Raw genomic sequence first — 16,146 nt, forward strand, 5'->3', positions numbered from 1 at the left:
CGGCTTTCATAACAGAACATGCTCAGAGAATCCTTGTGGTAAAACTTTGGCCAAACCTCCTTATAGCTGCTATTCGACATCATATGGTATATGAAATATCACTAGTTTCATTAAGAGTACCCACGTTGATCAGAGCGATAATGTGGTACAATTACCTGGGTAGAACACTTGCTATGTGGCACTAAGCAATCCCCCCGGAAAAAAGAAAGAGAGTAAAATGGAAACACTTGAAGATAATATATTTATGGGGCATAAATTCATAAGGTCCAAAGAACAAGTCTAGTCTGATCTGACCGTACTGTCTACCACTTATCCTCAGGTATATCAATCAACAGCTTCGCCAGAGCCCTCAGGTACAACTGATCCTGTCCACCCAGGCGCCGCCTGGTCCCAAAAAAAACATCCGGAGCATCCCGTAGCAGCGACAGCATCTTCCTTCCCGCCCGTTGAGGGTTGGGTGCTATCTGAGTTTGGTACGAAAAGATGCAGTACTCCGGCTTTGTAACACGCACTTCCGGTGGTATACGCAGTAGGGCGACGCCGTCATATTCGGCCGTGTCATCCTCCAGCCGAAGGGCTCGTGGGAGCTTTACTGGGGGGTCGACGTTACTCCATTGATGGAATGACTTGGAGACGGAGGAGTCGTAGCATTGCCTGAGTAAAGGTGCGTCTCGACATTTCCATAAACGTGTGCTGAAGTCGGCCTTTTCCCTGTCTTCCCACCATCCTTTGGACGTGACTTTGCCGTCTGAGGGCTTAAGGTAAAGGAACTGGTCTTTGGCTGCTGCTTGGACAAGTTCGGGGAGGGGCATATACCGCAGCGGGCGGATGAGGTGTTTGGCTATTTTCGTGGATTTCCCTGGAAGGGAGCCATATACGCGTGACATGTTGGCTAAGCTAATTAGGAAGCTCATCGCGGCCTCCGAGGCTGTGATAACCGCCAGCTCTTTCGTCAGCATCCAATCGGCATAATTGAATGATGCACGCCAGTGTAGGCATGCGTAGATTCTGCGGCTATTTCCGGCTGTGTTGGGGCGCTCGACTGCTCCCCAGGAACGTCTGATTCTATTCAAGAAGTATGTGTCAACGATCAACGGATCCATGGGCTGAAACAGCACCAGCAACTTGTGGGCTGTTTGAGACACATCGGCATCGTTGTCGATGTGTTTGAGGATTGCCGAGAGGCCGTAGACAGACTCGGGAAGCGATAAACATCGAAATAACAGCTGGATACTGGAGCCGGCTCTTAGAGCTATGTACTGCTGCCAGTGCTCCGAATCGAAGACGTACGGGCCTCCGCTTTCACCTTTTTGTGGGCCGGGCTGCACCTGCGAGCTCTCTGGAATGATGTCTTCAAACGCATCTTCATCCTCGGTGTCTCTAACTGGCACAGGCTCTATCACTGTATCCGTTGCCTCGGATTTGACTTGGGGCTCAGCGGACCCGACATGTGGCGCTGCTGGGGGCGTACGACTCGTCTCTGAGTCCAGCTGATGCTGGGTCGTGGGTGGATCGCGTGGCGCGGTTGCTGAAGGGGCGACGACCTCAAAGCTGTCTTGGGACACTATGGCGGGGATTTCTGGGCCTGCCAGGTGTTGTAAAGCGGCAACCACCCTGTCCATGTATATATCCCTTGCCCAGTCGCAAAGCAAATCTACCACGAGCAGAAGTTGCAGTGCCGAGTCATGTCTGAGGATCGACCCATGCCATAGATCAATGATTTGCTGCAGGATAGGAGTCAGCTTTCCTTCGCAACAAAAGGTTTTGGTAAATGTCTCTCACTATCCTATGGCTGCTCGGCACACAACCATAAATCCTCCATTCATCACCGCGATTTGCCAGGAACCAGACCAATGGATCCGTTTGAACCCCGCTGGCTTCTTGTAAAGCCCTTTGGAGCCCGAGCATCGCCCGTATCGGAAAGACAGTTTGCCGCTCAATCGACTCAAATCCAACACTGTTCTTCTCAGACTTTGCTTCGAGAACGAGGAAGGGGAAGAACATATCGCCGTCATCGCCGTTCACTGTTGCCAGCACTCTTGGGTTGGCGGCAAGGAGGTGGGCTAACTCTGGCGTTTGGCCTAACCCAACAACACGGTCGGGCCGGTGACGGGATAGAATATTGTTCTGGATTTCAGGCATTGAATTGTCAACGAATGTGCAGCTACCTTTTGTGACAAACGAGATATGCGACATATGTTCGGCCTTTGTCAATGGTTGATGCTGGTTAGCGCCCACTATACATCATTGAGAGGGCACTTACCAGCAGCTTCGCGCGTTGATACTCCGAGCATTGGCACAGCTTTCTGCTTCTCCTTCTGTCCTCCAATTGCGCCATGGATGTCGGACAGTTGCAAGTGGCTTGGAAATCAGAAATCCATCGTCGATCCCCACAAACGTGACTTTCATCGTTAGCACATTTAATATGGCACACGACAGGCTTCTTACCAGTCCACTTCCGTCTCGAACCGTTCAAGAATCAAATTCTCCGTCTTCAATCTCCATGTTTCCTCATTATCCAAAGCTTCTCGTAGTTTCTGGGCTTGCGCCACCAGTCTCTCGACGCGGTTATACAAATTAAACATTGCGACTCGCCGCGCACTATCGTCCGCAAAATCTATTTCCTTGTACTGATCGTAGCTGACCCTTTCCATATCCCGGACAAGTGAAAATATGGACGCATATTTCTGTGGCCAGTCCTGTCGTCGAATAGGCCCTTGGATGGATATATGGTATTTTCGAATTAGGGCGTGCTGGGCTTGGGGGGTTAATTTCCCGGACGTGCGGTGCGGCGGCATCGTAGGCTATGGTGCGACTCGAGCAGGTACGTGTAGCGATATGTTTCTTGAACTGTAGCATGTACGCAAGTGTGGTATGCGACCGGTGTTATATCAAACTCAGATGGAATAAGCGCCGGGGAAAGGGGAGGGGGTCTCGTTTCATGCGACGGGCTGCGAAGGCCCTCGAACAGCGGGGGATAGTTCTTCTAATTTTAGATACTTAGCACGGGGCTATATAGGTTTCCAATTGGTCTCACACCTTGGCAGGCAGGATTGGCATCCCCCCGTTGATCGGTGGCTGCCATGAGACTCGAGGATCTCGGAACACGGCAATCGTACCATGATCGCATTCTTGCAATTCTTAGCGTCTCATCCCACTCTCCGTAAGCGGTCACACCAAGAATTATTGTGGTACGAGTGGGAGAAGGTGAGACGAAGAATCATCCTCATGGAGGAAGCTGGCCCACGTGATCACCACCCTCTGTCGGAGCATACTGCCACCCGTTACCGCCTGCCCCTAGGGTCGACCTCGCTTAGTCATACATTAGTCAGGTAGAGTTATCTTAGCTAGGCGGCCATACCAGCCACCCAATGGAAGATCATCCATCGCTTCCCACACCCTCTGGTAAGCGCCACCACCCCCGAAGCGTAGCTTCCTTCAACGACTAACCCTGGACGCATGAATGTTGTCGCCGCACTATCATGAACAGAGTTGATTGATATTGTCGAGCTGCAATACTGTGTTAGAGCGGGCCGAACTGCTTCTCTTAAATTCCGGGATACTACTGGGGTGTTGACATCGCTAGCATACATCTCAGCGAGAAGTTGCTAGTTATCTAGGCCACTATCAGTTTATTGACAATAGACATGGTAAGCCTACATGTGAAATTGTGTGTAGATATTCATGTAGACATGTATATACATTCTACTCCCTCGCGCATTCGCTTTCGTAACGGCAATCTCGTGCCCGAAGAGCAAAGTTTTAGTAATATATAGTTGACTCAAGAATAAGATCTACTATATCCTGAAAATGCTACCTTTTAGCAAACAAAATCCGTAGAGACTTTGACCGATTATGGTTTCGTGGTAGCTACACCGTTTTAGAAAATCTGCAACAGTTTCCCTTGTTTGGGTCGAGGCTGACATAACGGGCCAGACATCGCCTATGCCTTTATCGGCTGGCACTGGGCCTTTCTGACCGGCGCGAATATCGTGAAGGCACCAGTGGTTCAGCGAATTAGCAAAAGCAAGAGATGTTAAGTGAAGGCCAAGAGATGTTAAGTGGGGCGCTTCGCCGTCTTCTCCGTCAGATCCTCGAGATAGTGGCCCATGTTAAGTTTAGTTTTACTTGGCATGGCTCGCGAAGCCGTTTGCAAGGCACCTTGATTGTTGATATTGTGTCATTGGCGGAGCAATACTGTGGATCCCTAGTGCCATCGCCCGTCAGGTCAGGTTTTTGTAGACCTCGTCTGGCAGAACGATTGCGATTATCCTCTCTTCGCCTGAACTGGGCTACCCGATTGTCGCTGACAAGGCTCCCCGGCGTGACGTATAAAGATCCAATGTATCCCGTATCCCAACCCATTGCTTCTTCACAACACCCACCTCCGGAGTCTCTCTTATACTCTCAAAGGTCATACAATGTTGTTTCCGTCGGGGCGTCTTGAGCATAGTGCTGCTCGTGCATCGCAGACACAAGTCTCTTCGGTTGACTTTTCATATTCCTCAGCTGCCGCTGACATGTTTGCTTCCATGAAACCCGTCTTTGAACCATCTGCGGCCATCAATCCACGCACATTGGATCGTACTTTACACTGTCATACAATACACCCATTCAGCTGCGCGGCTCTACCTTGCCCATATCTGGAACAGGTGCCTGGTGGTTCTGACCTGGGCTAGAACAATATCACGCTTCCCACTCTATGTTTACGACCAACTTCGCAGATACCGAGACAACCATGCATCTACGCCAGTCCTCTGCATTGCATCACATTGAGCCCGGGACAGCACCTGGCCCTTATACTGAGGCTGATACCAATCATAAGACCTCCGTTGCTGATATCCATGCTATGCGGCCCGGGTACGTGTCCCAGCCCTAAACACCATTCGCCCTCACATAGTCCAAATTGTTGATGATTCTTCATGCCCAGGAATGATAACAGCCAGCGCTTTTTATGTTGGTGGCCCGGGTGTACCCAAGCAGGCGGGTTCAAGCGCAAGGGGTGCTTAACGCGACATGTCAAGACACAGCATCTGTCTCCTGGATTCCATGTTTGCTATGTCTGCTTCAGGGTGTTTAATAGGGCGGACAACTTGCAAGCTCATGTGAAGACCAGACACCCCGGCAGACAGTCTTAGACCGCCCATGGCCCATGGCATCTTTATACTGTCGTGCAAACAAGGATGTGTATCCACTCTTTCACAGGTCAACGGTCAGCAATAGCAAGTGTTGGAGTGTGCTAGGGAAACAATCAAACATATTGGTAAACATTTCGGCATTCCCTGACCTTGAGCCGTTTTTAGAGCTTTCATCAGACCATGATGAACTCATTATCGCTGAGGCTGAATGATAGCCCGAGCGCCTGGGTCCATCTCGTGGGTCCAATCTGCCGGCCCGAACCTCGGACTAGCTCCGGTTCCGACCGCCAAAAGGCTTAGATTTAGTTGCTCCCTGGCTGCCTAACGATCTTGAATCAGGTCATCTCAAATGATATTCCGGGATTGCAATACTTCTACTTACCAAGTGATACTATCGCAGTATGGGTCGCTTATTGTGTGTTTAGAGCGCGTATCTACCTAGGATCTGTGGCAGTTCCACCAACCTGAATGATCTGTGGAACGGCTCTTAATGGATATGGACTTTAATCTCTGGCATCCATATGCTGGCAATTCAAAAATACTGTATTCCTAGATTAGCGAGGTTGGATGGAGCAGGCGGCTACCCTTGAAGCGGTCGGGGGGGAGGCTTAGCAGGTTCGCGACGTTGCTGAGCCCGCCAACCCGTATCTTGGCGCGCTGCTCTCCAGGTCTCGGAGTTGTCCCGCTGCGACCCAGAGGTACCGTACGAGGAAATTTGGATGCTGTTGCAAGTTGGTCCGGTCAGATAGCGCAAGCTGAACAACCCGCACAGATAATTGGATATTCCTATCGACCAACCTAATTCATGGTGGATCTACATCTGGTGGAAAATAAATTTCTCTTCCGAGGGTTGGGCGGAATGCTCTGTTCGCGCTGGCACTTTGACCTTTGCTTACGGTACCCCCCAATTACGACAGTGCTGGTCACTGATTGGGAGCCCTGGTTTCCGTCATGATTCCGGTAATCTCACAAAGCTCTGATCGTTTTTTTTTTTTTCTCGGTGAGCGCATTGGGTAGCGGACGTTGGATGCGACTCCCGCTGTCCCTTTTTATCGCCCCTGACCACAACCCTCATTGGCTGTGCAACATCTATCTGTCATGTGGCGAGCTGAGGTAGACACTTGCAGAGAATCTTGCTCAGACTTTGACGGAGACTTGCAAACGTACCCAATCTAAGCACCTTTCCGAAGTACCTCTTGGCTTTATTTACTATGGCGGCTACCAGTCGCAACCCTACCCTACGCTCCAAGTTTCGCCTGTTCCTACCGGGGGTTTCCTGCGGAAGACTTACCAAGGGCGTCCCCCCCCTTCCCCCCTAGACCTCGCTGACGTGTACAGGTGCTCTTGCTTGTATTAATATACATATAAAACTCCTAACCTAACATAGACTTGTGTGTAGACGTAGTAGACCTGTATGTATAGTAAGGAAGTTACAGGTGCCAAGAGCAATATTTCGGTAGTATCGTCACCGCGCTAGTCCTTTCTTATTCTTCGCCAGCGCCACATCGTCAGACTGCATACGTCTGGAACAGCGGTTGGCGTTCAATCTGCAGAGTATCGGGGTGTGTCGTTTGCTAATTCCTCAAGCCGTTTCGTGCATGCTGCACGCATTATGTTTCAAAATTCAATAGTCATGCCTTGTGCCTTGGAGGAAACTGGGGCTCTTCGAGGCATTCAATACTTTGTTATCGATCTAGCGGACGTCTTTGGTTGTGACTAGACTCCTAGGATGTTAGGTGCTACCGCTGCTTAAGCCTGGATGGTTGGACTCTCCATGAAGTGTCCTTTTATCAAATTGAAGGTCAGGGATGACGGTTAGAGAACAACTGAGCATGGTGACAAAATGCATTAAGATTGTTATTCACAAAGTCAACGTTTCAGGGTACAGTGGCCGGATTACTGTTTTCAAGCCGCCAATGCTTACAATACTAACTCGACAAGGATGTCGACGATGGCGTTGCCTCCAGCGTATACGGGAACCTGTGAGAATTTACGCCCTGGATGCGGTAAACCTTCTCTGGCGTTTCTCGGTGCATTGAGCCAGTGGAAAGCCCCCATTCTTCCTGCTCTGCCGACCAGCCACAATCATCTCGGGTGGCTTTTCCATTGGTCCATTGGCGGCTCTGCGGTGTGCGCAGGGGAGGATGGTGATGAACAGCTCCTGGACACCCAAAAGTACTTGTCGATCGCTTCGCCTGCAGACATCGCCTTGTGAGGTACGACCGCATGCCTGTTTATGCCTAGGATGGACCTTATCTCTGCCCTCGACGGCAGTCACCCCTCGTCGGATATAAAGAGACACATCCTTCAACAGGCTTTGCGTCGTTTCCATTGAACAACTAGCGCTCAATTCTATCTCAGCTTTCATAGCTCTCATACAATGTCAGATTTGAACTGGTGGCCGATTGAACACCTCAACAGCAGCTCCGCGAATGCTAATCTCGGATCTCGATTATTCGATAACGCTTCGGCACACCCACTGCAGCCGGGGGCTCTTCCGTTGGCTAAATACGATCCTCGCGTTGCTCCTCAAGTCTTTTCTCCTGCCACGCTCACGTTTCAATCATCTGCTGCTTTCCGCTCGCAGACTTCGGGCAACAGCAGCCGCCCTATCATGCGGGGCGCTGTAGCTCCCGGTGCTTCGGCGGTCCCCGCAGCCGGAATAATTACTAGTGACCTTGGATTTGGATCACAGAGGAGTTTACCTATCCGTCATAGCGTCATGACCGGCAGTCAAAACCCTCAATCAGCTTCGCACACGAGCCAACTTTACAATGAGCAGCAGCAACTCGGTTTGAATTATTATGACCAGCTCGATCCTAATGTTAACAACCTACCCTACGTGCGGGGCGACCATATTCTTCAGGACGGGTACGTGCACACTCCATACACGACTCCCTTCGTATTCCGATTGAGAGCGCTAACGATTTGTGTTACGCAGCGGAAGGGGAATCGACCGATTTATATGCCATTGGCCAGGGTGCACTCAGCAGGGCGGATACAAGCAAAAGGGGTGCTTGGCTAGACATATCAGAAGCAAGCATCAGTATCCGGGGTCCCATATCTGCCTTGTCTGTTTCAGGCCTTTTGACAGAGCGGATAACCTTCGAGATCACTGCAGGAGAAAGCACCCGGAGGCCGGATGATGGGGGTTCCGGAGGCTGCGCATTTTCTTGCTGATGCATGTCAACCAGTGTATAACTAGTTTCGGTAGCAGGCTTTATAAAGTGAGAGCAGGGTTAAATTGTTTAGAATACCCCTGTACATTTATTAATAAGTTTTTAAGTCAAAATGACTATTACCTACTGAACAACTCGCTGTAGATCACGTGCTGAGGCTGAATCTGAAAAGCGCCGGGGTCCATCACGTGGGTCCCGATCGGTGGACCGAAGCTTTGGCTAGTCCTGTTCCGGCGGTCAATACAGTGGGCTTCTTCCTTCACCCTTAATACCCACAACAAGCGGCTAATTTATATGGTGTTATATTACCGGTAACGACCCATTACAGACCCATGATCAACGTCAAGAATATCAGTTTTGGTGCCAGGGATTGTATATCCGTTAGTGGGTTCTCCCAGACAACCTAATAAACGTGCAGTGCTTATCCCAACAAGTCCTTACTAATGATTTTATTATTTAGTTCCTACCTATGAAGCTTAGCTTACAGCTACGCAAACTATATGATGCACCCAGTGGACTCGGAAATGATATCTGCCATGTGGAGCTGGAACAACACCCACCCATATTTGCACAGACATTTACGGTTGTGTAGCACGAGTAGAACGAATGCCTGTTATAAGATACCTGTAATGCAATAAATCATATATATAATGATGGTACCAGAATACTCACACAGATACAACACACGAAAAATCCTCGCCAAATCCAGGTGGGGCTTAAAGTCCAATTCAGAACAAGAGCCCACTGTCTGAATTGTGGGGTTGGGTCGCGGGTGGGATAGGTAACGTAGGAATAGAAATTCAAAATGCGAGGCACTCTTATTCTTCTGCAAGCGAAGTGTCCATCATGCTCGGTCGGCAGGCGGGGCAGCCCGCAAGCTGCAGCCCGCGGGCCTTGCGTCATCACGATCGATTTCAGTTCTGATACTACGAATCTCCCTACACCAAGCACTGCAGAGTTTGCGGGTAGTCTATGCATCACATATTAACGACACCACTAGGCATCACTAACCGAATCTCTAGGCAAAAGGAGGCCAATGGCGCCTGCAAGGATGATTTGTCCGGCCTGGAAAGGTAAGGTTAAACGTGCGGTGTTTGCAGCTATACGAGCTTTTCATTCCACAATATCGCGCTTACTCAGGATGATCGAAGTGCCGTAGGTTCAGCTGGGGTCGCTCGTGCCAAGTGTGGCTTTCAACCTTCAATTGGCTGTTGCGAATGGTTAACGATTTGTCCACCAGGCTGTAGCGCAACATAACTGTACACCTGCAGAGTCTCGTTACTAAATTTGCGATAGCCTAGTCCCGTGTCGGCAGAGTTTTCGGCGCCGCCGCTCTTCGCCGAAAGCACAGATAACTAGCGCCCATCGCTCAGTGGAGAAATCGATGAACTGGTTGTGGCCGCTGGACGCATTAGAACCTTCTATACAGAATGCGCTGTCATGAAACAATGCATGCCCTGACATTGTCCATGTACATAATATTCCATTTGTTGGCCAAGGATTATTGAAGCCTAAACAGCCGGCACTTCCATGCATCGAGTGTAAACCATCGGGGTGGAATCCAATGAAACTGATGTATGAACGGGCCCATGCCCAATCCTTTCCTTGATCGCCTCACTCTTGCTCAAGTCTACTAATAAACTTGTTGTTCGTTGTTGTCCGGGCGCGATTACTTGCATGCGGCATTCGTCCATGCCCCGCACTGGTTTGTTTAATCTCACTCTACCCCACCTGTGTGGTTCTACTTGTTTTCTCAGTGGTTGTTTACGACGAGATGGAAGGGTCATACTAAATTTTGCTGTTTCTCGATATTACGATCATCCGGTCGGCAAGCATCTGGAGGGCTCCGACTGGTGTCTGGTCTTTGTCAAGCGGATGAGGGGGAGTGCTAGTCCATTGTATTAGGCTGAGGATGGTAATCTGAGCCTGAGGAGTCTCCAAGGATCAATCTTTTCCTTGGGCAGAATATCTCTGCCTCTGCCAGCGAGTTTCATACCCTTGGGGGCATGCCATCCATCCACTACGGCACATCTGTCGTCGAGAATTGCTTTTTTCTTGAAACCCCTTCCACCTCTATTTGTATAGCGGTCTCAAGTCCTATTCGCTGTTTAGTAGGGTCGTTGTAATTTGAAGGTGCGGTTGGTGAATATTCCTATACTTTTGTTTTCATCAACCATAGCTTCGCTGCTATGGCATGCCAATTCATCCCTATCAACAATGGTGGTCAGATAACTCGTGGACACAAGAGGTACACGTACCTTTGCCCCCTCGTACTTCCGTTAGGCTCCCGTGCTTCCAGGGCAATTACGCTTCGCTTCACATTGCAATGTGGGCTTGAATGAAGATTTCAGATGCACACGGTTTGTTATAAGCCAGGACAGTGGCAGTCGCTGCGCGCCATCTCGAAAGTTCTTCCCCTTCCTCGTTTCAAAAATGTACGCGCCAAAGTTTCAGCACAGAAACGACGCTCCCTTCTACGATCAGCGAGTGGATCGGGCTGGTGTCTTTACATGGGCTCCGCCGCCTCGCGTGCGTCCGCTCCAATATGAATCCTGCTCTGCTCGCTCTACTACCAACTATGTTCGACACTCTCCTCTTGGCCCAGATCCTGAGACGTATGGGTTCAACAGCCGGTATATGCCGGGTGCGGTTTGGAGTAATGACCGCAGCCACCAAGCGACCTATTCCTCGCCATCTCCTCCGGTCGAGACACTCACTGCCAACTTTATTCCACCACCTCGATCACATTATGATACCGACAATCGCATGGCCATGGGCCCCGGCCGTAGCCATGTGATGGTGACTCATCTCACGCAGCCTTCCCACCAGCCTTACTTGGCAGGGTTCCACGGCTACTCCGATGCATCTCACCTTCCGATCGGTGACGAATATCTAGAGTACATAGAGTAAGTAACCCAGGCACTGACCTACACCCTATCCTATCACTTCACGTACTAATCCTCTTTCTCTCATAGCGGCAATGGTGTGCGACGCTTCAAATGCCTCATCGACGGCTGTACTCAGAGAGGCGGCTTCAAGCACAAGGGCTGCCTCACTCGGCACCAAAAGACTAAGCATGTCCATCCAGGCTCTCACATGTGCCTTTTCTGCTTCAAAATCTTTGATCGCAATGACAATCTCCAGGCGCACATGAAGCGGAAGCACCCGCAGAGCCAGTGAACGTATCATGCTTCCCTCCCTTACTCTTCAATTCTCTCATGTATTTTTCCTCATTTTGATGCCATGGTCTTTCACTTCTGAAGTGTCTTTACTTTGATCACGCCCAGGGTGGTTTTATGTCAAGGGTTTACGGAACCATTCCATGCATGGTGGATGTTTGTTTTTTATATCTTAGCGATTTCATGTACTCATTCCTCACACCTCAACGGCTTCTCTTTCCTTTGTTACTTGAAAGAGATAGCATTCATCATTTGTATACCTAGAGCTGATATTCATCTCCTCGTTCATAGAGCCTTTATAGCTTTATTACACATTTGAAAAATTTCATATGCAATGACTCCTTCAACACGCAGCTAACCCAACCATGTCCGATTTGGGATGAGATAGCGCTGGTTCCTGGTGGACGACCCTTCATTCCTCCGGAGATGAGTGTAGAATTCTTGATTGGTCGGAGCGCGCATTTTGAGATCACATCATGGAATAGGGAGGGGTAGCTGGCGGGAGCAAGGGGTCACCACTGCACTACCTAGGTAAGCCCAAGTAAACCGACGCTAGGTAAAGATCTTGCCCCTGCAATTGACATTGGCACCGAAGCCGAATACGTCCCTTCGAGGATCTGCAAAAGCGGATTTAGTAGTGATATATGCCTTGTATATTGAGCTATGGATGTCAGAACCAATGACCCTGGTGCTAAACTAGCTGTTTTGGCTAGTTATCTGGGTGCTGAAAGGTACATTCAACGACGGGGTGAAGGTAATGCCCGTCAGGCAAATACGTTTATGGAAAGGATGTGGGGTGTGCAGTAGAGGTAATAAAATAATAGCAAAAAAGACATATTATGCCTACTACGCCAACGACGCGTGGGTGTTCATCGAATGGAAAAGGCTCTTCATAATATGAACAAACCACTGGCGCAGTTTCCTACCTGTGATCGATGTTCGTCTATCAGATACTGAAATGAGAAAAACCGAGACCAGTAAAGACGAGGGAAATGGAGTAAACCGCAAGGAAAAAGGGAAAGATATAGAAAAGTTATTGACAATAATTAAAGATTAGAGAAAAAAAGAAGAAAAAGTAAAGGGCCCGAACCCGGGATCGAACCGGGGACCTCGCCCATCTTCAAAAGATGTATCCTTGAGGGTGCAAGACCCGAAGGGCGAATAATACCACTATACCATCCGGGCGCTTGATCGACAAAACTTTGTAGGCAGGCTTAACACCTACCAAAATACTCGCGTTGCGCTGAGCTGCGGAATTTGCTAACCGGAATGTTATATAACACTGATACGATTCGTGAAGTCTCTCTCTACTTTTGGAGGGGTCCTCATTCCATGCCTTCTGGGTCCCCTTGACAGTAAATACATATCCGCCCCATTGAGTTTTTACGTAGAATTGCTGTTACCGGTCTGCACAATAAGTGCGGCATTTGCGGCTTGGGCCTTGTTTCATTTCTGCCTCTTTTTTCTTTTTATTGTTGACATCTTTCCTGATATCTTCACGTATGTAGATATGGTGGTTTCAATGTATCCAAGCCCGGACTACTAGTAATATATCCCTGTCCACAGAGAGGGAAACTAAAAGGAAGAGGCGGAAGCCCAGAGATATAAGCTAAGGGTCGGAATTTGTATCATTGTCACTCATAATAGACACTAGGGTTGATGAAGTGCAGTCTACCAGCTGGTCTTAAGCCATAATGCGGAAGTTTCAGGACGAGCAGGACAACTTGTTTAGGAACATGGCATCTGCTGGCAAGCTTACGGCTTCCTCAAAAGACGTGATTTAGATACCAAGCACTTGCAGTAAAGCCAAGCACCTTCTCAAAAGTTTCAGTTCGTTGTAAGCCTTAGGGTCACAAATGGAAGGATGCATTAGCGGGGTATGCATTGATAACAACGCCGTTCCTGACTCGGTGCACAGATCAGTAGCATACTTTGCTACGAATCAGCGACAAATTTATGTTACATCGCGCCATCGCCATATTTCGGAAGAATTGTTGCCAGTGGCCTGTATGGTGGGTATTATCACTCAAGCATTGCATAGGTAGCCTTAGTCTCGTTCCTTCAACATGTGGTATTTTCGCAACATTGCGAGCGAAAACACAAAGTTATACATTCCAAGCTCACGGTAGTCCTGATATTTTGCCTACAATGAAGAAGACTTTAGCTCAAAGCCACAGTATAAAGTCGATCGAGAAAGAGGACTGTGGCGATGTCGAAGCTTCTTCAGCAGCGGAAGCCGTCAGCGATCAGAATCTTGTAACGTGGACTGGAACAACAGATCCTGAAGTTCCGAAGAACTGGACTCCAGGACGGAAATGGCTCACACTTGTCCTTGTCTCGAGCTTCACCTTTATGTCGCCTCTATCGTCTTCTGTGGTTGCACCTTCGTTGCCGGCCATTGGCCAGGACCTCCACATCCCTACCGGCTTCCAACAGACTATTGCGATGTCTGGTGAGGTTTTCGTGAATTCTGTAACTGACTTGGCAGTGCTAATTGGCTTTATTGACAGTGTTTATTCTCGCGTACGCTGTTGGTCCTTTGTTGTCAGTATATCTAGCTGCTTATCATGGTGGCGCTTTTCTAATATGCTGATCGCCCAGCTTTGGTCCACTATGTGAGATATACGGTCGTATAGTGGTCTTACAAACAACAAATGCGTTCTACCTGGTGTTCAATCTTTGCTGTGGTTTCGCAAAAACCAAGGTTCAGCTTATTGTCTTCCGATTCCTCTCCGGACTCGGGGGTTCTGCGCCACAGGCAATCGGCGGAGGTGTTATTGCTGACCTTTTTACTCCCGAGCAACGAGGACGTGCGCTATCGATCTATTCTTTGATGCCGTTGTTCGGTCCTGCTCTTGGACCCATTGGTATGTATTTGATCACCGCGGTGTCTCTGGGATCTGATGCGACTAATTCCATGGCCGTGAATGCAGTCGGCGCCTTCATCACAGAGTACACAACCTGGCGATGGGCTCTTTACGCGACATCAATAGCCGATGCTATTATCCAATGTGTGGCTTTGGCGTTTTTGCGAGAAACCTATGCTCCTGTCTTACTAGCCCGGAAACGCGTCAGGCTAGCCACCTCCACTGGGAACGAGAGCTTACACACAGCTTTTGACGATCCAGATCAGACCTTGATCAAGAAGGTACAGTTTGCGCTCTCGCGACCATTCCGGCTCCTTGGCACGCAGATCATCTTGCAGGTCCTTGCTCTGTACCTGATGTTCCTGGTAGGGCTCACGTACATCTTCTTGGCATCTCTACCAACATTGTTCTCCTCGCCTCCGCCAGATGGCTATGGTGAGAGCGTCGGAGTTGGCGGACTCAACTATATCTCACTAGCGCTTGGTTCTTTCCTTGGTGCTCAAATTACCGCCCCGTTTCAAGATAGGATATACGCCGCGTTGAAGCGGCGCCATTCCTCGGCTGGGTGTCCGGAGTACAGCGTGCCCATGATGATTCCTGGGGTTTTGCTGGTTCCAATAGGGCTTTTCATCTACGGCTGGACGGCAGAGTACAAGGCTCACTGGATTGTGCCGAATGTCGGTGTCGCCTTGATTGCACTAGGGATAACGATTGCTACTCTGGTCAGTTCATTGCCCACTAAATACTTGATGGCAGTCACCTCACAGATCTCTAGTGCATTCAAACCTACCTTGTCGACACCTATACCAAGTACGCAGCAAGTGCAATGGCGGCTGCTCTGGTCCTCCGTTCGCTTGCCGGCTTTGGGTTTCCGCTCTTTGCATCTTCACTTTATGATCGGCTTGGTTTTGGGTGGGGGAATTCCCTTCTTGCTTTGGTATCGATTGTGATCGGCTGGCCTGGTCCAGTCATGTTATGGTTTTATGGAGAGGCGCTGCGTAGACGAAGTCCTTTTGCTGCCGGTTAGGATTTACTGTTGTTGGGTATCTTTGACCATACCGTGGCTACGGCAGGGATCCGCTCAAGTGCTGGAAGTTCCCGTCTGTACTGTGGGACTTTCCTCACATGGATGGTTGTGGATCGTAACGCAAACGTCTTACAATAACGCTCAGCACAACCAGATATATATAGAGAGTGCCCCAACTGACCTCAACGCAAAGTACCCAAAGTAAAAACCTGTAAGGGATATCCACGTAGGCTCAAGACATGTATGATCTCAGAAAGATGTAGTTCAGATAAAATCTTCTTTGTATGAAGTACCTACCCTAACAACTGTGGCCGTTGCGACGCCGACCTATACTTTCAGCCTGAGGTAGAATAGTGTGGGAAGCGATGGATGAATCTCCTATTGGGTGGCCGGTACGGCCGAGGATCCAGCTCGGATAGACTCGTTATTTTAGTCCGGCGACCCGAAAGCGCTTAGTAATTGGCTTGGCGGTCAGGTGACAGCCGCGCGACTCCAAATCCCACAAATGAATATTTCGAGGCGCCCCATCTCTTTCATCTCCATACCACTTAACAACCATGGCTAATCTAGCTTCGAACGTGAGTATTATCACTTATTAATCGATATTCAAGCAGTCACTATCTGTGAAAGCTAATTAGTGTGTTTAGAAGTGGTATTTGTGGTACCTGCGTGAGGTGGGAAATGGACACCTTGAACTCCCTGACTACGAAGAGGTAAGTCTCGCGTGTTAGTCACTTGGGTTTACAATAACTGCTT

The 16,146-nt window shown here is 49.3% G+C and overlaps 4 protein-coding genes and 1 non-coding gene across 5 annotated transcripts; 3 read left to right on the forward strand and 2 right to left on the reverse strand.

Annotated features, from left to right (window-relative positions):
* Positions 1-226: 226 nt before the first annotated feature.
* On the reverse strand, positions 227-3,185 carry BDV14DRAFT_174059 (uncharacterized protein). Its single transcript, XM_073768831.1, has 5 exons — positions 3,040-3,185; positions 2,449-2,986; positions 2,264-2,402; positions 1,783-2,205; positions 227-1,724 (listed from the first exon to the last, which is right to left on the reverse strand). The coding sequence occupies exons 2-5, from the start codon at positions 2,796-2,798 to the stop codon at positions 303-305; spliced, it is 2,334 nt and encodes a 777-aa protein (XP_073627939.1). The 5' UTR covers positions 2,799-2,986; positions 3,040-3,185; the 3' UTR covers positions 227-302.
* A 4,333-nt stretch (positions 3,186-7,518) lies between these two features.
* On the forward strand, positions 7,519-9,394 carry BDV14DRAFT_200513 (uncharacterized protein; the record flags this gene model as incomplete). Its single annotated transcript, XM_073773530.1, has 2 exons — positions 7,519-8,009; positions 9,340-9,394. 2 exons carry the CDS (start codon positions 7,519-7,521, stop codon positions 9,392-9,394), a joined length of 546 nt encoding a protein of 181 aa, XP_073627940.1.
* A 1,356-nt stretch (positions 9,395-10,750) lies between these two features.
* Positions 10,751-11,497, forward strand: BDV14DRAFT_200514 (uncharacterized protein; the record flags this gene model as incomplete). The annotated part of the gene is made up of 2 exons (XM_073773531.1): positions 10,751-11,223; positions 11,293-11,497. 2 exons carry the CDS (start codon positions 10,751-10,753, stop codon positions 11,495-11,497), a joined length of 678 nt encoding a protein of 225 aa, XP_073627941.1.
* A 1,080-nt stretch (positions 11,498-12,577) lies between these two features.
* On the reverse strand, positions 12,578-12,681 carry BDV14DRAFT_t86. The gene has a single exon. It is a non-coding gene; the product is annotated as a tRNA-Pro (tRNA).
* A 963-nt stretch (positions 12,682-13,644) lies between these two features.
* On the forward strand, positions 13,645-15,390 carry BDV14DRAFT_200515 (MFS transporter; the record flags this gene model as incomplete). Its single annotated transcript, XM_073773532.1, has 5 exons — positions 13,645-13,948; positions 14,007-14,040; positions 14,098-14,363; positions 14,430-15,085; positions 15,139-15,390. 5 exons carry the CDS (start codon positions 13,645-13,647, stop codon positions 15,388-15,390), a joined length of 1,512 nt encoding a protein of 503 aa, XP_073627942.1.
* Positions 15,391-16,146: the final 756 nt, after the last annotated feature.

The sequence above is a fragment of the Aspergillus stella-maris genome (assembly GCF_047715825.1).
Source record: "Aspergillus stella-maris strain CBS 113639 unplaced genomic scaffold BDV14scaffold_29, whole genome shotgun sequence".
Taxonomy (NCBI): domain Eukaryota; kingdom Fungi; phylum Ascomycota; class Eurotiomycetes; order Eurotiales; family Aspergillaceae; genus Aspergillus; species Aspergillus stella-maris.